The 24,992-nt window shown below is 45.9% G+C and overlaps 1 protein-coding gene across 1 annotated transcript in view; it reads left to right on the top strand.

Annotated features, from left to right (window-relative positions):
* Nucleotides 1-3,378: 3,378 nt before the first annotated feature.
* PLPPR4 (phospholipid phosphatase related 4) overlaps nt 3,379-24,992 on the top strand; it is a 62,050-nt gene continuing 40,436 nt past the window's right edge. Inside the window, 1 exon segment of the mRNA XM_029061933.1 lies at nt 3,379-3,573. Coding sequence (XP_028917766.1) covers nt 3,496-3,573 — 78 coding nt within the window. The 5' untranslated portion in view covers nt 3,379-3,495.

Raw genomic sequence — 24,992 nt, 5'->3', positions numbered from 1 at the left:
CTCATTTCCCTTTCTCTGTCACATAAATCAGTAGTGAAATGAACATGCTTTATTTTGATTACATTTCATTGCATAATTATTCCTATTTTTCTAGGGTTGGAAAGGAATGGACAAAAGAAGATGGGGATGGAGGGAGACAGGGCCAGAAAAATGAAGGAAGAGGGATCTAGAGATAGGCATCTTTACATGGTTGCACTGCTGACACATCAAGCTCAATATGTCCATAACTGAACTCATCTTCTCTCCCAACTTATCTCATCCTCCCAACTTTCCCAACCCTGTAAACAACACCAACCCCATTCCCATCTCTAGCCTGAACCTTGGCCTTATCCTTGACTACATTTTCTTTCAAAGTCCATTTTCAGCCAGTAGCTTTTCGTTCTTTCTTCACAACATCTTTTGAATCTGCCCGGTCCAAGTCATCCAAATTGACACCAGGCTTGTCCAAGCACGTGTTATATCCCAATTTGACTACTACATCAGCCATTTTGCTGACCTCCCCAGCTCTTCTCTCTCCCTTTCCCGGTCCATATGCTGCCTGAATCATTTTGCTATGTGACATACTTCACTCCTCAGAAGTCTCCGATAGTCACCCATCCACGTCCACATCAAGCAGAAGTTACTCACCATTGACTTTAAGGAACCCAATCCGCTCTCACCCCTCTACTTATTCTCTTTCATCATCCACTACACCCCAGCTTTACTCTTTTCAAGCTAACCTATTCATTGAGATTTGTGTCTCTCTCACAACTAACCTTTTGTTCAAGCCCTTTCTTCAGCCCAGACCTCTCTCCCACCGCTCTCCCTATCCTCAAGACTCTTCCAAAATTACATCTCCTCTAAGAGGCCTTCCATGATTAATCTTTCATTTTCTCCCTCTATTTTTTCCATTCTACCACTTCAGCACTTCCAACCTCCTAAAGACTTGGCTACTCCCTACCCCCATGCTACTCACACCCTTCCATAACACTTACGTACATATCTTCAAACTCTTTTATTTCCCCCTTGCTGAAATACGTTATACAGTGGGTCTCTCCTGCTTTTTTGGAAGATTCCTGAGGGCAGGCATTATGTCTACTAACTCTATTGTACTCTCCCAGTGCTTTGTGCAGGGCTTTGAACAAAGTAAGGGTTCAATAAATAGGATGGATTGAATGATTGATATCACATACACATATACACACACACGCTCATGTACACCCACCAAAACTGAAGTCCACGCTTGGAGGAAAACGGCAGCAGCCGGGACAGGTAGGAATTAAAGTCCGTAGCCTTTCCAATTAGGTTCCTCCAGATGTTTGCGCTTGGCCCTGCTCCACCCAGGTGGGTTCTAATTCATAAATAAACGCCATGTGTGTGGAAGGTTTGGTGAATCATAGAGGCTTGGATTTGACAGTCGACATGTGCAACAATTGCATGGCAGCAAGATTGCCTCCTGCGTATCTACCCTGGCCAATACGGCAGCTGTCCTGGATGGTGACCAGCTGACAGCAAGACCATCAGCCGGATATCTGTCCTGGGCTGTGTAGCATCAAGATTGCCACCAGATCATGTGGGTAATTGCACAGGGAGTCTGTCCCCCAGGTGCTCATCTTGGGTAGGGTCGCAGCGAGGCTGCCCTTTGGGAACCTGCCCTAGGTGGTTTGGGGTAGCAAGCTTGTCACCTGGGCACTCGTCACCTGGGCACCTGACCTAGGTGATACTGCTGTAAGGCTGTCCCCATGGCACCCGTCTTGGATGGTTTGGCTGTAAGGCTGTCAGAGGGGCACCTGTCTTGGATGATGCCTCAGCGAGGTTGACCCCGGGTACCTGTCCCGGATGATGCTTCAGCGAGGTTGACCTGGGCACCTGTCCCAGGTGATGCCACACCTGTCCTGGGCAGTATCATAGCAAGGCTGTCCTCCGGGTGCTCATCCTGAGCTGGGGGGGGGGGGGGGGGGGGGCATTCAGGCTGTCCCCGGGGCATCTGTCCCAGCCTGTCACCTGGGGGAGGGGGTGGCAACAAGATGTCCCCGGGCATCTTCCCTAGGCGGGGTCGCCTCCGGGCTGTGCCCCGGGCCGTGTCCCCAGCGTGTCGCGCCAGCCCCGGGAGGAGGACCTGGGGCCTCTGGTGCCGCGGTTGCGCAGCGCGTTCTCCCGCCCCCGCTCTTCGCCAACCGCTGCGTTTTGGACACCGCGTTTCCCCTGAGCCTGGAAATCTCTGCCCCGGCGCCTCGGAGGCGGGAGCTCCTCCAGGTTGAGCCCCGCGCGGCCCCACGGCGGGCGAGCAGGGGGGCGAGCAGGAGGGCGAGCAGGAGGGCGGGCTAGCGGGCGGGCAGCCGGCTCAACTGTCCAGCCCCCGGAGGGGCAGGGGGAGGTCCCGGCCCCGCTGCCCTCGCTCCCGCAGGACATCGGGCCCCGCTTTTCGGCTGGCAGCCGCCGGCGAAGGCCCAGCGGCCGGGACAGCGAGGGGCAGCAGCCACCGGGCAAAGCGCAGAGGGCCGGGAAGGTGCGGGGCATCAGCAGTGTCCAGGGAAGACGCAGCGCCCGGGGAAGGTGCGGGGGCATCACCAGCCTGGGAAGGTGCGGGGGCATCACCAGACTGGGAGGGTGCGGGGCCATCACCAGCTTGGGAAGGTGCGGGGGCATCACCAGCCTGGGGAAGGCGCGGGGGCATCAGTGTCCAGGGAAGACGCAGCGGCCGGGGAAGGTGCGGGGGCATCACTAGCCGGGGAAGGCGAGGGGCATCAGAGGCCGGGGATCAGTGTCCAGGGAAAGCACAGCGGCAGGGAAGGCCGGGGCAACACCATCTGGGGAAGGTGCGGGGGCATCGGTGACCAGGGAAGACGCAGAAGCCGGGGAAGGTGCGGGGGTATCACCAGCTAGGGAAGGCGAGGGGCATCAGAGGCCGGGATCAGTGTCCAGGGAAGACGCAGCGGCCGGGGGAGGTGCGGGGGCATCACCAGCTGGGGAAGGCGCGGGTGGCATCAGTGTCCAGGGAAGACGCAGCGGCCGGGGAAGGTGCGGGGGCATCACGAGCCGGGAAAGGCGAGGGGGGCATCAGTAGCCGGGAAGGCGCGGGCATCACCAGCCTGGGAAGGTGCGGGGGCATCACTGTCCAGGGAAGGCCCAGCGGCCGGGGAAGGTGCGGGGGCATCACCAGCTGGGGAAGGCACGGCGCATCACCAGTCGCAGGGGCATCACCAGTCCCGGGGGCATCAGTGTCCGGGGAAAGCTCGGGGGCATCAGCAGGCGGGCAAGGCCCCCGACGAGGCGTTGGCGGGTGCGGGCGGGCTCCGAGGCGTCCTTGGTGGCGGGGTGCGGGGGTGAGGAGGTGCGGGGTGCGGGGGTCCGGGCTGCGGGGTTCGGATGCAGCGGTCCGGCTCCGGGGCCGGCGCCGGGGAAGGGGGTGAGATCGGCCGCGCCGGGCGCCGCCGGGCGGAGGAGGCAGCTCGCCCGCCCAGCGCTTCGCACCCCGCGCTGCGGGCAGAGCCTCGGGCCCGGCCGCCCCCCGAGATGGCTGCCAAGGAGAGGCCAAAGGCCAGGCTCACCAAGGACAGCGTCACCTTGCTGCCCTGCTTTTATTTCGTGGAGGTGAGTGGCGGGGCCCGGAGGGGATGCGGGGCTGGGGGAAGGGGCACAGGATGCGGGGCGCTCGGGGGGGCACGGGGGGCTGGGGATGCGGGACTCTCAGAGTGGGGATTGGGGATGGGGATGCGGGGCTGGGGAGGGGGCTGAGGATGCAGGACTCTCAGGGGGGCACAGGGGGTTGGGGTTGCGGGGCGGTCGGGGGGCACAGGGGCCTGGGGATGCGGGACTCTCAGGGTGCACAGGGGGCTGGAGATGCGGGACTATCCGGGGGAGGGGCACAGGGGATTGGGGATGTGGGACTCTCAGGGGGTCACAAGGGGTTGGGGATGTGGGACTCTCTGAGGTGCACAGGGGGCTGGAGATGTGGGACTCTCAGGGGGTCACAAGGGGTTGGGGATGCGGGACACTCCGGGAGGCACAAGGGGTTGGGGATGCGGGGCGCTCAGGGGGGCACAGGGGGTTGGGGATGCGGGACTCTCAGGGGACCTCCAGGTCATGGCCTGGCCTCACAGTGGGGCCGGATGCCGATGGCATTTGTTAAGTGTTTACTATGCACCAGGCACTGTACTAACCTGGGTGACTTTGGGCCAGTCATTTCACTTCTCTGGGCCTCATGAGGTTCCCTCAGCTGTCAAATGGGGATGAAGACTCAGCCGCACCTGGGATAACCTGCTCACCTTATATCTACCCCAGCTCTTAGAACAGCGCTTGGCAAAGAGTAAGCGCTTAACAAATTCCATCATCATCATTATTATTATTATTATTATTATTAAGCACTGGGGTGGATACAAGCAAATCAAGATGGAGGCAGGCCCCGTCCCATATGGGGCTCACAGACTTGGCCCCCATTTTCCAGATGATATCACAGGGGTCCAGAAAAGTGAATTGACTCACCCAAGGTCTCATGGCAGATATGTGGCAGAGGGGATGAGCAGTCATGACCTCCTGACCCCCAGGCCTGTGCTCTAGCTACTACGCCATGCCGCTTCTCCACAGCAGACCTGTATGCACGTCTGCACCCGCATGCACAGCGCAGTGTGCCTGTGACTGGGAGGTGAGCCAAGCCACATTCATTCCTCCAACCATATTTACTGAGCACTTACTGTGTGCAGAGAACTGTACTAAGTGCTTGGGAACCACACATAGGTGCTGTGGAGGGGCAGGGGGCCCCTTGTGGCATATAAAAGGCAGTGTGGTGTACTGCATAGAGCACCAGCCTGGAAAGCACGTAGTCATGAGTTCTAATCCCAGCTCTGCCAACTGTCTGCTGAATGACCTTGGGAGAGTCACTTCACTTGTGTGGGCCTCACTTACTCCCTCCGTAAAATGGGGATTGAGACTGTGAGCTTCACATGGGATGGGGACTGTGTCCAATCTGATTACCTTGTATCTACCTCAGTGCTTAGAATTGCCTTGATCTACCTCAGTGCTTAGAACAGTGCTTGGCACTTAATAAGCACTTAACAAATGCTATTATGTGAGGAGTCCCCACAAGGGTAGGTGTCCTGGAAGGGTCAGGCGCTGGCATAACTGACCCTTGGGGCAATACCTTCCTGCCCACATTGTAGATTGGGGTACAGTCTTCTTCTGCCCAGGTGCTGCATATCTGGAACTTTTGGAATGGGAGAGGATGTTTGGGAGACCCGAGTATGTACTGGATATGTGTGAAACTGAGCTAGGATTGGGCTTTAAAAAAACAAATGAAAAAAAACAAACCTTTTTAAGATTAACCTGATGGTCTAATCTAGATCCAAATCTGGTCTGCATCATTTGGGCATTAACCTCGTGCATAAAAAATGTCTGTCTTCTATTTAATGGCAAGCTGATAATGTATAGCAGCTCATTTTTGAACCATTTCTTGGTAGAACTTGAGCTCTACTGAAGTCATCTACAACAAACAGCCAGTATGCAGGTGGCTTTAAAATTGAGCTAACCAAAGAAAAATGTGCTGTGATTTTGGAGGGTTGGATTTATGAGAGATGACAGCTGAAAGGGACCCATGGATTTGGCGTTCCTTGTAATAGGAAGACATACTTACGGTAGTGGTTTGTTAAATTAGACAACCAGGGATACAGAGAAGAGAATATATATTTGGTAGAACTGGGGAAAGATGAAGATGGTAAACAATATAGTTCGAGTTGGCTCTAATTACGGGGGAATGATTTAACAATATTCTTGTATTACTGATTCTGTTCTACAGTCAGTTCTAGCCAAATATTGAGACTTGCCACTTCCAATTAGATTCTGAATTTAAAGGCAAAATATGCGGGCCTCTCTTTATTGAAAGCAGTGGTCCAGTGATTATCATCAAAACAACAGACATTGTCTTAGAATTGGAATGTTGCTGACAGATTTAGACTCTTGCTGCTGTTTAATGTTTTTTTAGGGAACGGCAAATTGAAAACATGCTTTCATTTGCAGGAAGGACACGTGGTTTGTGAATTATGTAGGTGTTAGTGAAAAAAACCAAGAATCTTAGAGCTGCTAGAATTTTCTAAAGGTCATCTGGGCCCTCTGACTCTAATTTCCAGGGCAGGTGACTGCCTGCCCTTTCAATAGAACTCCATGGATGGAGACTCTTCAGCCTGTATGTGGTTTAGTCACTATGACTGATAAATCCTCCCTGTATCTAAGCAATCAATTAATCAATTATTTATTTATCAAGTATTTATTCACTCATTCAATTGTACTTATTGAGCTCTTATTAAGCACTGTATTAAGCACTTGGGAGAGTACAATATAACAATAACCAGGCACATCCCTCCCTACAAGAGCTTACAGATTAGAAGGGGCATCAGTTTGAGCACCTATGTGCAGGTCACTGTGCTAAGCTCTGATGAGAGTACAACAGAAGAAGATATGATCCCTGTCCAAAAATGTTTAAAACCTTGTGCATAAACACTTTTTCCACATATAGCTTTATGACAAATTATATTTTAGTAAAACAAAACTAAATTATTTGGGAAAGGGGAGAGATATGACTTTATTCACTCATTCATTTATTCATTCAATCATATTCATCGAGTACTTACTATGTGCAGAGCACTGTACTAAGCACTTGGAAGAGTACAATACAACAATAAACAGACACACCTTATGACCAAAGAGCTTACAGTCTAGAAGAAGCAACAGAAGAGCAAAAAGCCAAATCTGTTTAAGGGAAAAGTCAGAGTTGGGATGGGACCAACTGTAGATTTAGTGTTTCCATAACAGCCCAGAAGGGAAAGACATTCAGTCTCCCCATGGAGAGAGTGAGTTAAGAATTAATCCAGGAGTTGAGGTCTCCAATGGTGGATTTATATTCAAGCTTGAGAAGGAGGATATTTTCCCATGTAGGATCCAAACCAGGCAGTAAAATGCCTTCTCAAAAGTAACTGCAGTTTGTATCCAACTACTAAAAGTGTATATTGTATAAAGCAAAACACAGCAGTGATGATAAGCACACATAGTCTCTCTTACTGTTATTGAGTCACACGTCATGGAATGTGTCTACCAACTCTGTTATATTGTACTCACCCAAATGCTTAGTTCAGTGGTCTGCACACAGTAAATGCTCAATACATATGATTGATTGACTGATAGCCGTATCATTTAATTGCCGTGAGCACCTGTCAACCACCATCTCTCTCTTGATTTCTCTTTTCTACTACTCTATCCGAGGGAAAAATTCCAGTCCAATTTTATGACTTTTATTACATTCAGCTTGGGCTGTTTGGGTCCCCTAGGGGAACACTGGAGAAGGAAAAAAACAGTTATTGCTTAAATGCTTTTTAACTTAGCTTCCGGAAGTTCAAATTGGCCCCAGCCATTTAGAGGGAAAGAGTCAAGGCACAGTAACTCAATTACTACAGATGTCTAAGGAAGCAGGGGCTGAAGCAGAGTTACAAGCTGTAGCAGTCAACTCCTCAGAATTCAGCCCCCCTTTAGACCCAGGCATCACACGGTATGAACAGTAAAGCTCTTCTTAGTCTAGATCAGGCCCATGAAAATAATGAGAAGAAATGAATAAACCATTTGATTCCGGTGTACTTTTCTAAAGTGATATCCTTTGCTTTTCTTCCTGTTTCCCAAGAGAAAAATAAAATGGTCTTGCATGAAGGGAGCGAGGTGTTCAGGGAATAACACAAGTCTGGGAGCCAGAGGACCTGGGTTCTAGTCCCAGCTCTGCCGCTGACAGGAAAGTGATCTTAGGCAAGTCACCAAATCACTCCATGTCCCAGTTTCCTCACCTGCAAAAGGCATAAAGTACCAGCTCTTTTCCCTACCTCGTAGATTGTGAGCCCTAGGTGGGCTGATTAGGATTTTGTTAATGGTAGGAAATTAATCCTAAAGGACCTTAGAGTTAGTCCCTAAAAATCCTTTTCCTATTGGAATGCCTAGCTAGGTCAACATTGCCTACTACAAAAGCAAAAGTCTGCATCTACCACAGGGTAAAGGTCACAGATGTCTGGAGCAGAGAGCATGCCCACATCTCTTCTGTCACTTCCTTGGCCAACACCGAGCAAAGTAATACATGCCTTTCCCACCTCCCAGGATGTTGTGGGAACAAAAATGAGATGAGATGAGTAATGATAACCTTCTCACTGTGCCTCGTTCTTTCCTGTCCCACCATTGACCCCTGGCCCATGTCCTACCTCTGGTCTGGAATGTCCTTCCTCCTCAAATCCACCAAATTAGCACATTTGCCCCCTTCAAAGCCCTACTAAAAGCTCACCTCCTCCAAGAGTTTGGCCTTCCCAGACTAAGCTCCCCTTTTTCTCTGCTCCCCCTCCCTCCCTATCGCCCCAATTCACTCCTTTTGATCTACCCCCCTCCCCACTCTACAGCCCTTGTGTATATATGTACATATTTATAATTAATTATAATTCTATTTATTTTTATTAATGAGGTGTATGTATCTATAATTCTATTTATTTATAATGATGCCACTGATGCCTGTTTACTTCTTTTGATGTCAGTCTTCACTGGGTTAGGTACAAAATAGGTCAGACACTGTCCCTGACCCCCACGAGGCTCAAAGTCAAAGTAAGAGGGAATAAGATTTAATCCCCATTTTACAGATGAGGAAATTGAGGCTCAGAGAGGCTAAGTACAGTGCTCGAGGTCACGCAAGCAGGCAAGAGGCAGAGCCGGGATTTGAACCACCTCTGACTCCCAGACCCATGCTCTTTCCACAAGGGCAACTGCTTCTCTGGATCCTGTCCAAAAGCCTCTAAGATTTGGACAAAATAAACCTTGCTTAAGATTTTTTGCCATTGATCTTTACAACATGTCAAGATGTAGGCCAGATGCTACCTAGGAAAATGGAGGTCACAGAAGGACATGAGTTGACCCTGATTCAGATCAGAACGGACAGTTTTTAATAGTTTTCTTGCCCTCAAAAGCCAAATCAATCCTGAAGTAGATCTAATGACCCATCCCTCCTCAGGCTTTATTTCTGCCTCGACTCCTCACCAACTCTAGGAGACCTGATTTATTTTGAGGCCAAAGCTGAGCAGTGCCCCATTTCCCTTCCTATGGCCATTTCAGCGTTCTGCATCACCTAAGCTTTTCATTCATTCATTCAATTCATTCAATCGTATTTATTGAGCGCTTACTGTGTGCAAAACACTGTACTAAGCACTTGGAATGAACAATTTGGCCACAGATAGAGACTATCCCTGCCCAACAACAGACTCACAGTTTAAAAGGAGGAGACAGACAGCAAAACAAAACAAGGAGTCAGGCATCAATACCATCAAAATAGATAGAATCATTTCTACTAGAAACTTTTGGTTTCTCACAGCACTTCCTTTCTTTCCCTTCCCCACACCATAGCATTTACATGTATATCTTTACTCTCTTTCTTCCTCTTACCTGTAATTTGTGTCCACCTCTCCTGTTAGTTTGTAAACACCTTGAGAGCAGAGATCGTCTCCTAACTCTACTGCTCTCTCCCAAGTGCTAGGTAGGGTGCTTGTTAATTGATTGTTGGGAGAGTCCTGAAACAAACCTCATGGAGGTCCCCTGGTCCCAGGCTGTCATGTGGCCAAGGGGACCAAAGCAGTCCTGTTGAAGATAGACTTTAAGGTCTTATGTACCAAGCGCTATGCTAAATGCTGCGATAAGTACAGGATAATCCTATCAGATTCAAGTGGCCTCCGCCCTCAGTTCCCAGTCCTCTTTCATCCTTCCTACAAAATACTCAGCTGTATAGCATTTTGAATTTGGGAGCGGTGTTTCCAAATTTCCTAGATTACCCTTGTTTTAACTTAGTAACACTTAGTTGGTTTTGAATTCTGAATTCTCCTACCTCATCTCGCTACTTTCATTCATTCATTCACTGAATTGTATTTATTGAGTGCTTACTGTGTGCAGAACACTGTACTAAGCACTTGGAAAGTACAATTCAGCAACAAGTAGAGACAATCCCTACCCAACATATGGCTCACAGTCTAGAAGGGGGCAGACAGACAACAAAATAAAACAAGTAGACAGGCATCAAAAGCATCCAAATAAATAAATAGAATGACAGATACACATCATTAATAAAATAAATAGAATAAAATAATAAATATGTACATATATACACAAGTGCTGTGGGGCGGGGACGGGGGTAGAGCAGAGGGAGGCAGTCGGGGCAATGGAGAGGGGAGGAGGAGCAGAGGAAAAGGGGGCTCAGTCTAGGATGGCCTCCTAGAGGAGGTGAGCTTTCAGTAGGGCTTTAAAGGGGGGAAGTATGCTAGTTTGGCGGATATGAGGAGGGAGCCTATGACAACCTAGCCCACACACTTTGTTCCTCTAATGCCAATTTAGTCACTGCACCTCAATCTCATCTATCTTATCTATCTCTATATTTAGACATTTGAAACAGTATTTGTACTCGAAAAGGGAATGGAACTAAAAGGCAGTGAGGATTCGAACCCAAGGTGGTGACGCAAGCAAGGAAAGTAACACTCAGAGACAGTGTTGGATAGATCAGAAAAGGAAGGAAGGTGACCGAGTGTCCGTTCACCTCCAGAGAGGTACGAGTGACACAAGGGCACCTCTCTCCTGTTTGGCTGTGCCTTTATTTGCAACGTATAGGAGAAGTAGCCAATCACAAAAGAACTCGGACAAGTGTGTTTTCTTCAATGACAAAAGAGACTCTTCAAGCAGGCCTTATCTGTTTTGGGTAAGAAGCAATCTCCTGTCCAAGCAGGCCTTATCTGTTTTGGGAAAGAAGCAATCTCCTGTCCCCCGGAATTTGGAATTTGCAGATGTGATATACATCCCACGTGAAATGGGGGACTTCCTGAGTTAAAAACAGAGTCATTTAGATCAAGAGCTGCTATGCTCAGAATGCTGTTTTTAACAGTATTATTTAAAACTGATTTTATTCTCCAACTGAATGATCTGCACTTTCATCCTCTTCAGTAACCCTTTAGAATTGAGGGATTATAGGATTTCACATTTTTAGGTTCCTCATACCCCAAACTGTTACCACCAACTCTTTGATTTAGTAGAGCAGATACCTTTTATAGGCTGTTTTATGCAAAGAAGCATCAATGTGATCTGAATTCCGCAGGTGGAACTGATTGGAGCTCTTCTGATAGCTAGTGATAAGAAAAGAAAATGGAAAAAGAGGACCAGAGTATTTTGATACTATAGTGAAAAGTGCAAAGATAATGAACAAGATAATAGCATATTAAGAAACTGAGATTCTATGTCACCATAATAACTTTTGTCTATGCTTCAATTTCACCAATCTGAATGATAAATTAAAGAAAGGTATTGCACCCTTAATGTGCACAAAATAATAATAATAATGGTATATGTGAAGCACTTACTAAGTGTCAAGCACAAAATACTCTAGTAAGCATTTGGGAGAAGCAGATTACACATCTGTAATTTAGTTATTTACATTAATGTCTGTTTCCCCCTCCCTATTAGTCAATTAATTAATGATGGTATTTATTTAGTGCTTACTATGTCCCAGATACTGTACTAAGCACTAGGGTGGTTACAAGCAAATTGAGTTGGACCCAGTCTATCTAGACTGTAAGCTCATTGTGGGCAGGGAATGTATCTGTTTATTGTTCTACTGTATTCTCCCAAGTGCTTAGTACAGTGTTCTGCACAGAGGATGTGCTCAATAAATATGATTGAATGAATGAATAAAGGGGTATAGATAGTAATATCTATGTGACTTCTACCTACCTCAAATGGATTAATGAAGTAACGAGTCTATAAAGTAATGAGTCTATAATCAGAAGCAATGTGGTTCAGTGGAAAGAGCATGGGTTTAGGAGTCAGAGTCATGGGTTATAATCCCGGCTCCTCCACCTGTCACATATGTGACTTTGGGCAAGTCACTTAACTTCTCGGTGCCTCAGTTGCCTCATCTGGAAAATGGGGATTAAGACTGTGAGTCTCACATGGGACAACTTGATTACCCTATATCTACCCCAGTGCTTAGAACAACGCTCAGCACATAGTAAGCACTTAACAAATACCAACATTATTATTGTTATTATTATCATTATTATTATTAAAGTGCTAAGAAGGTAATATAGAAAATGTATGAGTACCCTACAGCTTAGTTCTGCGAATACAGTGAATGACTGACTAGCCTGAAACTGTGTGCTTTTCTTGGCATTTTCCATTTCAGAGGACTAGTTAAAGATTGACCCTCTCCCATCTGGAACCCCAGAAGTCAATGCATTGTGATCTGCCTAAAGTGGCAAAATAATCTCAAAGGTATTTCCTATCAGATTGCCTAGCTAGGGGGGACTCTGCCTGCTAGGAAAACAAAAGGGTGCAGCCACCACAGAGAAGGAGGAAAGGATGACCTCATCTCTTCAGTCACCTCCCTTACCTATAACCTGCAAACTGCACTCTCATTTGTGGGGCCTATGGAAGACTCAACAGTGAAATTTGCATCACATTTAGTCTGTCTCACTCCCTCCTGTATCTCTTCCTCCAACTTGTACTATTAACCCTCAGTCCTGCATCATCTCCAAAGTTTGAATCCTTCGCTCCACTGCATGGGATGGCCTTGATTCACATATCAGGCAAGGATTCAGATATCAGGCTTGAGGTCCATCTCAAGCTCATCCTTGTGTGACCAACTCTGACCTCTCTTCCACTCAGCAAAATTATTTCTCCATGCCTATTGACTTCCATGCCCATGGCCCTCGCCAGTTGTTCCAGATATTTAACTCCCTCCTCAAACACTCCCCAATCTCTTGTCCCTAAAGACCTGGCCACATACTTTATTGAGAAAATTGAAAACTTCAGGTGTGATTCCCTAAAATTTCCCCTGATCCTCTCCAGTCCCTCCCTCGCCCTCTCTCTTTTTCAACATTCCCATCTTTCCCAGCAGCATCTCAAGAAGAGATCTCTTGATGTCTCTCAAAATCAACCCCTTCCACCTAGTCTTCCAATCCCATTTATTCACAGCTTAATGAAACAATTGCCCCCCCCGCACCCTTTGCTCTCTCACCACCATCTTCAACTGTTCACTCTCTAATGGCTTTTTCTCCACTGCTTTCAAAGATGCTCATGTCTCCCCAACCTAAAAAAAGCCTCCCTGGACCCCTCGACTCCCTCCAGTTATTACACAAATGCCTTTCTACCAAACTCCCTGAGTGAGGTATCTATACCCACTGTCTCTAATTCCTCTCCTCCAATTCTCTCCTTGACCTCCTCCAATCTGGCTTCTGCCTCCTTCAGTCCACATAAACTGCCTTCTCAGAGTTCACAAATGAACTCCTTCTGGACTAATCCAATGGCTTCTACTCCTTCCTAATCCTTCTTGGCCACTTGGTTACCTTCAACACTGTCGACCACCCCTGTCTCCTGGAAACGTTTTTGAACCTTGGCTTCACTGACACTGTCCTCTCCTGACTCTCCCCTTATGTCTCTGGCTGCTCATTCTCAGCCTCTTTCATGGGCCTTCCACCCCTAACTATGGGAGTCCCTCAAAGTTCAGTTGTATTCTCCATCTCCATCCACTCCCTTGGTGAACTAATCCCTTCCCATGGCTTCAAACTACCACCTTTATGTGGATGCTTCCCAAATCTACATCTCCAGCTCTGATCGCTCTCCTTCTCTGCAGTCTTGCATATCTTCCTGCCTTCAGGACATCTCTACTTGGATGCCCCACTGACACCTCAAACATAACATGTCCAAAACAGAACTCCTCATCCTCCCACCCAAACCCTCTTCTCCCCTTGACTTTCTCATTACTGTAGATAGCACCTTCCTTCAGTGTGTCTTAATGGAAAGAGCATGGGCTTGGAAGCCAGAGATCGAGGGGGTTCTAATCCTGTCTCCACCACTTAGCTGTGTGACTTTGGGCAAGTCACTTAACTTCTCTGTGCTCAGTTACCTCATCTGTAAAATGGGGATTAAGACTGTGAGCCCCACGTGGGACAACCTGATTACCCTGTATCTACCCCAGCACTTAGAGCAGTGCTTGGCACATAGTAAGTGCTTAACAAATACCATTATTATTATTATTGTTATTTTTATCCTTCCTGTTTTAGGAGCCCCCAACATTGGTGTTATCCTCAACTCTTCTCTTTCATTCAACCCACATATTCAATCTGTCGCTAAATCCTGTCAATTCATCTTCACAGCATTGCTCAGAGCTGCCCTTTCTTCTCCATCCAAACTGCTACCACATTAATCCAAGCACTCATCTTCTCTTGCCTTGATTACCATATCAGCCTCCTTGTTGACCACCATTCCTCCTGTCTCTCCCAACTCCAGTCCATACTTCACTCTGCTTTCTGGATCAGTTTTCTAAAAAAATTCAGTCCACATTTCCTCACTTCTCAAGAACTTCCAGTACTTGCTCATTCACTTCTGCATCAAATGGAATCTCCATATCATCGGCTCTGGAGCATTCAGGCAACTTGCCCCCTCCTACCCTGCCTCACTGAATTCCTGCTGCAGCGCAGCCTACATACTTGGCTCTCCTAAATGCCAACTTAATCACTGTACCTCAATCTACTTTGTCTCGCCACTGACCCCTTGTCCACGTCCTTCCTTTGGCTGAAGCTCCCTCCTATTTCTTGTACAACAGACCGCCACTCTCCCCACCTTCAAAACCCTATTAAAATCACATCTCCTCCAAGAGGCCTTCCCTGTTTAAGCTATCTTTTCCCTCATACCCCCTCCCTTTTCCATTGCCCTCCCTGAACCTATTAAGCACTTGATATCCACCCCTCCCTTGCCAGACAGCATTTATGTACCTATCTATAATTTATTTTAATGTCTTTCTCCCCCTCTAAACTGTAAGCTCCTTGAAGAGAGGGAATGTGCTTATAAACTCTAAAGTATTGTACACTACTAAGTGCTTAGTACAGCAGTCTACACATAGTAGGTGCTCAGTAAATATGAATAATCGATTATGTCGTCCTTGTCAATTTAAGTCTTGATTGATTGATTTAAGAATACCACATCAGATAGGGAGTGAAAAGAAGACAGATAAGGGTCATAAGTGTGGAATTAATGTTGGTATTTGTTAAGCGCTTACTATGTGCAGAGCACTGTTCTAAGGGCTGGGGTAGATACAGGGTCATCAGGTTGTCCCACATGAGGCTCACAGTTAATCCCCATTTTACAGATGAGGTAACTGAGGCACCGAGAAGTTAAGTGACTTGCCCACAGTCACACAGCCGACAAGTGGCAGAGCCGGGATTTGAACCCATGACCTCTGACTCCAAAGCCCAGGCTCTTTCCACTAAGCCATGCTGCTACTCTACCTTGCAAGGAGTTACCTTGCAGGAGAAATTAATTCTGATGTTGCCTTAAGGAAATCAAATGGCAGCTTTGTTTTCCTTTCCTGGAGAAAGAGAATTTGGACAGACAAGCCAGTTCTGCTCATTAGAGACCTCTTTAAAGGAAGAGGAGCGCAGACTCTTCTTGAGCCCATCCTAGGCCTCGTAGAGAAGAAGGTTTATACAGTCAGAGAGCCTGGAAATGAGGCCCAGGACTTCTGCCCTCTCTCCAAAGTCACCAATTACATCGTTCTTGCCAAATTCACAGGCTTCTATTCTATCCTAATTCTCTTAGGCTGCTCACCTGTCTTCAACAGCGTGGCTCAGTGGAAAGAGCATGGGCTTGGGAGTCAGAGGTCATGGGTTCTAATCCTGACTCTGCCACTTGTCACCTGTGTGACTGTGGGCAAGTCACTTGACTTCTCTGTGCCTCAGTTACCTCATCTGTAAAATGGTGTTAAGACTGTGAGCCTCATGTGGGACAACCTGATTACCCTGTATCTACCCCAGCGCTTAGAACAGTGCTCTGCACGTAGTAAGCGCTTAACAAATACCAACATTATTATTATTACCACTTGCTTCTGGAAACATTATCTAATCTTGGCTTCACTGACAATATTCTTTCTTCCTGCTTCTCCTATCTCTCTGGCTTCTCATTCTCAGTATTTTTCATAGATTCCTCCTTTTCCTCCCAGCTTCTAACTGTGGGAGTCCCTCAAGGATAGGATCATCATGGCCTGGTGGATAGAGCATGGGCTTGGGAGTCAGAAGGACCTGAGTTCTAATCCTGGCTCTGCCACTTGTCTGCTCTTTAACCTTGAGCAAATCACTTAACTTCTCTGTGCCTTAGTTACCTCATCTGTAAAATGGGGATCAGAACTGTGAACCTCATGTGGGACATGGATTAAGTCTAACCTGATTAGCTTGAACCTACCCTAGTGCTTAGTACAGTGTCTGGTACTGAGTAAGTGCTTTAACAAATTCAATTTTTTAAAAAAGCTTAGTTTTGGGTCCCTCCTAGTCTTCATTAAATCTACTCCCTTTGAGAACTCATTTACTTCCATGGCTTCAACTACCATTTTTACCTGGATGACTCCCAAATCTACATCTCCAACTCTGACCTCTCCCCTTCTCTGCAAATTCACTTTTCCTTCTGCCTTAATTAAGGACATCTATCTATATGTATATGTACCTCCATCATCTCAGATTCAGTGTGTACAAAATTCCTTTTCTTCCCTCCAAAACTCTCTCCTCCCCCAGGCCTTCCTATCAATAAGGGCTGGAGCAGATGCAAGATGATCAAGTTAGACCCAATCTGGGTTCCACGTGGAGCTCACAGTCTTAATCCCCATTTTATAGATGAGGGAACTGAGAAATTAAGTGACTTGCCCAAAGCCCCACAGCAGACAAGTGCTAGAGAAGAAGCATGGATCAGTGGAAAGAGCCCGGGCTTGGGAGTCAGAGGTCATGGGTTCGAATTCCAGCTCCACCACTTGTCACCTGTGTGACTGTGGGCAAGTCACTTGACTTCTCTGTGCCTCAGTTACCTCATCTGTAAAATGGTGTTAAGACTGTGAGCCTCATGTGGGACAACGTGATGACCCTGTATCTACCCCAGCGCTTAGAACCGTGCTCTGCACATAGTAAGCACTTAACAAATACCAACATTATTATTATTAGAGCCTGGATTAGAACCCAGGTCCTCTGACTCCCAGACCCATGACCTTACCACTAAACCATGCTACTTCTCATTTCTACAACTCCACCATCTTCCCTGTCCCACAATCCCATATCCTTAGCATTATCCTTAACTCATCCCTCCCATTCAACCCACATATTGGTCATTCCCAAATCCTATCAGTTCTAGCTTCCTAACATTTCTAGAGTCCACCCCTTTGCCATCCGAACTGCTACCACACTGGTCCAAGCACTTATCTCTCCTTGACTACTGCATCAGACTCCTCGCTGACCTCCCCTCCTCTCCTCTTTTCTCTCCATGTCTCCTGCCATATTTCACTCTGCTGCCTAAAACTTTTTAAAAAAATCATTCACCTTAAGTATATATAGTGGTTGCCCATCAATCTCCACATTAAGCAAAAATTCTTCACCATTTGCTTTTAGGAATTCTATCAGCTTTTCCCCACACACATCTGTCTTCACTCCTATCCCATTCCAACCCTGCCCACACACCTTTTTCCTCTAATGCCAACCTATTCACTACACCTCACTCTTTACTCTCCTGCTGTTGACCCCTTGTTCACATCGTACCTCTTTCTATTTACAGACTACCTACCATTTACAGACTACCTACCACCGTCTTCACAGCCTTACTAAAGTCATTTCATTGCCAGGAAGCCATCTCCAACTCTCCCCGCTTCACTCCCCCATTTTCACTTTCTTCTTATTAACTTAGTCCCACCCTCTAAACATTTACATACTCACCCCACCTCAAACCAATATTAATTAATTCAATTCAATTGTATTTATTGAGTGCTTACTGTGTGCAGAGCACTGTACTAAGCGCTTGGAGAGTACAATTTGGCAACAGAGACAAACCCTACCAACAACAGGCTAACAGTCTAGAAGGGGAAAGACAGACAACAAGGCAAAACAAAACAAGTAGACAGACATCAATAGCATCAATACAAATAAATATAATTGTATATATATATATATATATATATATATACATTAATAAAATACATAGAATAATAAGTATGTACTTATATGCACAAGTGCTGTGGAGCAAAGAGGGGGGTTCAGCAGAGGGAGGGAGTAGGGGTGATGGGAAGGGGAGGAGGACCAGAGGAAAAGGGGGGCTCAGTCTGGGAAGGCCTCCTGGAGGGGGTGAACTTTCAGTAGGTCTTTGAAGGGGGGAAGTGCGCTAGTTTGGCGGATGTGAGGAGAGAGGGCATTCCAGGCCAGAGGTAGGACTTGGGCCAGGGGTCGACGGCGGGACAAACCAGAACGAGGCATAGTGAGGAGTTTAGCAGCAGAGGAGCAGAGTGTGGGGGCTGGGCTGTAGAAGCAGAGAAGGGAGGTGAGATAAGAGGAGGGAAAGTGATGGAGAGCTTCGAAGCCAATAATGAGGAGTTTTTGCATACCCTTAGACTCAGTTGCTTCCCCTGCCTTTACTTTATTTTCCCATCTGTCTCCCCTGCTAGACTGTGAGATCCTTTCAGAGATTCTACTCACCTCAAGGATTTCCTACGACAACCTAGCCCGTATACTTTGTTCCTGTAACACCAACCTGTTCACTGTATCTCTATCTTATCTATCGTGCCACTGACCTCTTGCCCACATACTCTCTCTGTCCTGGAATTCCCTTCACCTTCAAATGTGACGGAGCATCTCTCTCCCACCTTCACAGGCTTACTAAAATCAATCTCCTCCAAAAGGCCTGCCCTGATTAAGTCCTCATTTCTCTCTATTCCCTCTCTTTTCTGAATCACCTATGCACTTGGATCTGTACCCTTAAACACTTGATATTCACCCCACCTTCAGCCCCCTAGTACTTATGTACTACTAGAGAAGCAGCATGGCTTAATGGAAAAAGCAAGGGTTTGGGAGTCAGAGGTCATGGATTCTAATCCCAGCACTGCCACTTGTCAGCTGTGTGACTTTGCACAAGTTACTTAACTTCCCTGTGCCTCATTTACCCCATCTGTAAAATGGGGATTAAGACTGAAAGCCCTACGTGGGGCAACCTGATTACCTTGTATCTACCCCAGAACTTAGTACAGTGCTTAGCACATAGTAAGTGCTTAACAAATACCATCATGATTATTAATAATATTATTAGGTTCATAACCATAGTTTATTTTATTGTCTTTCTCCTCCTCTAGGCTGTAAGCGCCTTGTGGGCAGGAAATATCTCTAACAACTCTGTTTACCGTACTCTTTCGAGCACTTAGTACTGTGGTCTGCACAGAATAAGTGAAAATTAGATGCAATCCATTGAAGAGCTGACAAGACCCATAATCTATTTGGGAAAATATTCTACAATCCTTCATGCTAGCTTGTTCCAGTGATTTATTATCTTACCTTATGTCTAACCTGAATTTCTCTTACTGCAGCTCAAGCCCTTTTTCTTTAGTTCCATCACCACCCTCTTTCTAATAATCCACAAAATAGTGCTAAAAGAAAGTATGCAGAGGGGAAAATGACTCTCCAATTGGTAAAGTGCTTATGCTATGTAGTAGTGGTGGTGGTCGTCGTATTTATTAAGTACATACTGTGTGCAGAGCACTGTGCTAAGTACTGGGAGGCATTACACAGTTGGACATTAGACATGGTCCCTGTCCCTCGAGGGACTCACAATCTAAGGTTTAAGTGAGAAGAAGAGATTGGAGGATGTGAGAAGGTAGGGCATTCCAGGCCCGAGGTAGGACTTGGGCCAGGGGTCAATGGCGGGGTAGGCGAGTATGAAGCACAGTGAGGAGGTTAGCGGCAGAGGAGTGGAGTGTGCGGGCTGGGCTGGGCTGTAGAAGCGGAGAAGGGAGGTGAGGTAAGAGGGGGCAAGTGATGGAGAGCTTTGCAGCCAATAGTGAGGAATGTGGGCTATATGCAAAGGTTGATAGGCAACCACTGGAGATTTTTGAGGAAGGGAGTGAAATGCCCAGAGTGTTTCTGTAGAAAGATAATCCGGGCAGCCTAGTGAAGTATAGAGTGAAATGGTGAGAGACAGGAGGATGCTGCTTCCCCTGCCTGTATTTTATCCCTCCTACCTAACCTTTGTGGCTCAGTGAAAAGAGCGTGGGCTTCGGAATCAGAGGTCATGGGTTCGACTCCCGGCTCTGCCACTTGTCAGATGTGTGACTGTGGGCAAGTCACTTCACTTCTCTGTGCCTCAGTTACCTCATCTTTAAAATGGGGATTATCTGTGAGCCTCACGTGGGACAAACTGATTACCCTGTATCTGCCCCAGCGCTTAGAACAGTGCTCTGCACATAGTAAGCGCTAAACAAATACCAACGTTATTATTTTTTATTGCCATTGTTCTTGTCTGTCCGTCTCCCCCGATTAGACTGTAAGCCCATCAAATGGCAGGGACTGTCTCTATCTGTTGCCGACTTGTTCATTCCAAGCGCTTAGTACAGTGCTCTGCACATAGTAAGCGCTCAATAAATACTATTGAATGAACCTTTCTGATCTCCTACAAGAACCCGACCCACATTTTCTACTCCATGAACACCAACCTGCTTTCTTAATCTTGGTGTTTTCTATCTCATCACTCACCCCTTGCCCATATTCTCCCTCAAGCCTGGAACTCTCTCCCCCTTCATAAGCTATTGTCGATCATTTCCTCTACCTTCAAAACCCTCCTAAAATCACATTTCCCCCAAGAGACCTTTCCAGACTAAGCCCTTTATTTCCCCTATCTGCCCTCCCTTCTGCATTGACAATGTACTTGGCTGTGTACTCCTTAAGCACTTTGATATTCATCCCAGCCAAACACTTAGATAAATATTGTCATACTCTAATATTTCCCCTAACCAGAATCTATTTTAATGTCTGTCATCCCCTGTATATTGTTAGCTCTTTGTGGGCAGGGATCGTATCTACCAACTCTAGCACTTGTTATTTCCCAAGCACTTAATACAGTGCTCTGTATGCAGTGAGTGTTCAATAAATATCATTGATTGATTGACGTATCGATCATTTCACTTCTTTTTAGTATCTGGACATCAATCAATCATAGTCAGGGACAATAGATGAAACCCATCAACTTTGCTATTGTCAACAGTGCCTCTAGAAAACAATTCAGAGAAGGAGCTTGAAACTGGGTTTAAATGGACTTATTGAATTATTTGTGGATTTGAATTTGTGCCATCTCTGTTCCCTAATATTTGAATAATTTATTTTTTATTTTTGAGATGCGATGATGATAATGTCTCCTGCCAATCTACAGACAAACTTAAATCCAGCCCCAAGGACTTTGGGACCTAAAATCTGTATAAAAGAAGCAGTTACAGTGCTGATGACTTGTGCAAATCAACTACCACTCTCTCATTCCTGCCAGGAGTGCTTCCCCTGGAGCACAGTGGAGCAAGAAAATGGACAGACAGGGGTACAGCTCATTGTGAAATGCACCGAAATGTTTTATTGGCAAAACCCATTTACTGCTAAAGTGACCACAGCATGGTGTTGATGCTGTGTGGGAGCGACATTAACTGGAGAGCGGTTGCCAGGGTAACCATCACTGCACCTGCTGAGGCCTACACCGCCCTCATTAGTCAGCTGTAGTCAGGGTTCCCACAGACCTAGTCCATCAAGGTAGATCGTCTATGTGGCTCTTCAGTCAGAAGCCTCCATGTCAATGGCAGAGGCCCACAGGCATGATCACACTTCGGACTGGTTTACCCCCTCACCTCAGTGTGTTATGAGTGTAACTGAAAAGTAATGGGAGTAGTGCGGCCTATTGGAGAGAGCATCAGCCTGGGAGTCAGAGGACCTGGGGTCCAATCCCCACTTTGCCACTTGCATCAGTCAATAGGTTGTATATATTGAGTGCTTACAGTTTACAGCACTTGGGAGAGGATACAGAGTTAGTAGACACATTCCCTGCCTATGAGGAGCTATGGTGCAGATGTGGAGACAGACATTAATATAAATAAATAAATGACTTAGATATACATATGTACATATGTACATACTTGCATGCTATGTGATCTTAGGCAAATCACTTGACTTCTAGAGAAGCAGTGAGGCTCAGTGGAAAGAGCCCGGGCCTGGGAGTCAGAGGTCATGGGTTCAAATGCCGGCTCTGCCACTTGTCAGCTGTGTGACCGTGGGCAAGTCACTTCACTTCTCTGGGCCTCAGTTACCTCATCTGTAAAATGGAGATGAAGACTGTAGCCTCACGTGGGACAACCTGATTAGCCTTTATCTACCCCAGTGCTTACAACAGTGCTCTGCACATAGTAAGCGCTTAACAAGTACCAACATTATTCTCTGTGCCTCAAGTTCCTCTGAGGATTCAGTGCATGATTTCCCTCCTACTTGGACTGTGAGCTCAATCTAAGGCTGGGTCTGACCTGATTAACTTGCATCTATCCCAGAACTTAGAACAGTGCTTGGCACATAGTAAATGACTAACAGATTTCATAATCTGAGAAGCAGCATGGCTCAGTGGAAAGAGCCCGGGCTCGGGAGTAAGAGGTCATGGGTTCTAATCCCAGCTTCCCCACTCCTCAGCTGTGTGACTTTGGGCAAGTCACTTAACTTCTCTGTGCCTCAGTTACCTCATCTGTAAAATGGGGATTAAAACTGTGAGCCCCACATGGGACAACCTGATCACCTTGTATCCCCCCAGCGCTTAGAATAGTGCTTTGCACATAGTAAGTGGTTAACAAATACCACTATTATTATAATCATTGTTATAATTACTATTAAGAGTTATCACACCAGACTTTAGTGAAGGCTCTGGGCTCATAAAGAGGCAGAGCCCATAAGGCCAGTCCATTTTAGACTGCTGTCCTACTTATAGTATATGGTGATGCTCAGCGCTTAGAACAGGGCTCAGTGGTTAGAACAATGCTTGGCACATAATAAGCGCTTAACAAATACCATAATTATTATTATGTTCTACATGCACATATAGTGCCATAATCATTATTACTGGGTGCTGAGAAAGAGCAGTTTCAACAACCTTGATGAGGAACTTTTCCCAGAGTCTTATATGTATTCTCCACAGGTGAAGGACGATGTTACCTATTTGTCTTTCCAGCCACTCTAAGTAAGTAAATAGCATCAGCATCAGGAAAGTCAGTTTCGGCAAGCCCCGCAAATACTGAAAGCAACAGACACTTGATCGAGGGACTAGTTAGCAACAGGGGCTGATTTAGAATCAATCCATCAATCTATCATGATATTTACTGAGCGTCCACTGTATGCCGAGCACTATACTAATAACTAGCTTTACTTGGTGCAGGTTTAGTACTGTAAATTTTAGAAGCAGCAAGTTTTGTCACTGAGTGGAGTTTCTCTATCGATGAGGCATTCTGTCAGGAAGACATTCATCAACATTGTCCTTAATTTCTGCTCTTCAAGCTCTTCAAGTGCATAGGGTTGGGGCTGCTGGGAGATGGGGTCTCTATTCAAGATGTAGCCCTGGAAAGGACTGGAATCCTAGGCCCAGGGGAAAGCAAACAAAAGCAATTAGTAGCTCACTGGCTAAAGCTTGGAAAACTCTTATATGCACCAATAAATGTTGTGTTTCAGAGCTTACTTCACTGTAGAGATCCCACTAAACAATAAGGTTGTTGTGAACAGGAAATGTGCTTAGCAATTCAGTTATACAGCTATATTGTACTCTTTCAAAGTCTTAGTACAGCGCTCTGCACACAGTAAGTACTCAATAAATATGATCAATTGATTGAATAAAGCAATAAAACAAAATTTGAATTCCATTCTAGTTCCCCTAAGTACTAATGCCGTAGAACAACTTATTTGAATTGTGAAAGTAGGTTTGAGCCATTGTAATGTATCCATTCTTAGATTGTCATTTCATTAAAAATGATAAACTGCAAAAATCTACCCAATAGATTTTACTTAAAACCAACCTCTCGCTTTTTAGAGGGAAAGAAAAATAAAACCCACGAAGCATAAACAAAACAATCATCTGAGCAAATTTTCCAAGGTTTTTCTTGTTTTTCACTGAGCACTGAGCTCTGCAAAGGTTTTAATGGCAAAGGCATAATGTTAAATTTAGAATTGCAGTACTAAATCAGCAAAAGGTAGTGGGGTCTAGTAGATATAGCACAAGTCTAGGAGTCAGAAGGACCTGGGTTCTAATGTGACTCTGACATTTTGCTGTGTGACCATGGTCCAAGTTACTTAACTTCTCTGTGCCTCAGTTTAAACTCATTTGTAAAATGGGGATTAAGACTGTGAGCCCCATGTGGGACATGGACTGTGTCCAACCTGATTATCATGTATCTATCTCAGTGCTTAGTTTAGTGCCTGGCTCATAGTATTTAACTAATACTAATAAACTGCATTTTCTAATATCCTTTTCTAAAAGTGTTTTTCCCTAGCACCCTCACCTGCTTGCCACCTGTCTAGATGTGCAAAAAGTCATTGGTAAAAGCAAGTTTAGGCTTCTGAAAATAAAAGATTTTAAGGGGCCATTCACAGCTAATCAAATATTTCATCAGGAAGGAACCCTGAAGAAATGTACTCTGACGACAAGTAATAAATCCTTAAAAAAATAATCAATTCCAAATGCTTTTCCTTTTCATACTGCTGATTACAGGGCTATTTACAAAAAAATTACTTTGATTCTAAGAACTTCAGCTCAACAAATCTGTTCAATTCAGTCCATATTCCAGGAAGCCTCTATCTGCTTCTCAACACACTACTGCTAAATTGAGAGTATGACCTACTTGCCAAAGTTCTCCATGTTTACTTTCAAAATTTCAGTAGAGTGAAGGGAAACATACTTATCAGTTGGTGTAAAATAGGACACTTTTGCTTTACCATTAAAACAATGAGCATTTGATTAGTTAATCATGCTAGGTGTATTGATGCTATTTGAGGTTAATTTCAAAGCAAATATTACCCTAACAAAATGTAGGATAAATATTCATAGTTTGAAATAGCCCCATATGTTTATTGAGAATTGAATGGGATTTGATCATTTTGTTTTCCTTTAGTGTGCTTGAGACTTTTAAT

Source organism: Ornithorhynchus anatinus, chromosome 4 (genome assembly GCF_004115215.2).
Source record: "Ornithorhynchus anatinus isolate Pmale09 chromosome 4, mOrnAna1.pri.v4, whole genome shotgun sequence".
NCBI classification, from domain to species: domain Eukaryota; kingdom Metazoa; phylum Chordata; class Mammalia; order Monotremata; family Ornithorhynchidae; genus Ornithorhynchus; species Ornithorhynchus anatinus.
Note: the sequence above shows the minus strand (reverse complement) of the source record. Positions and strands in the feature narration are given on the sequence as shown.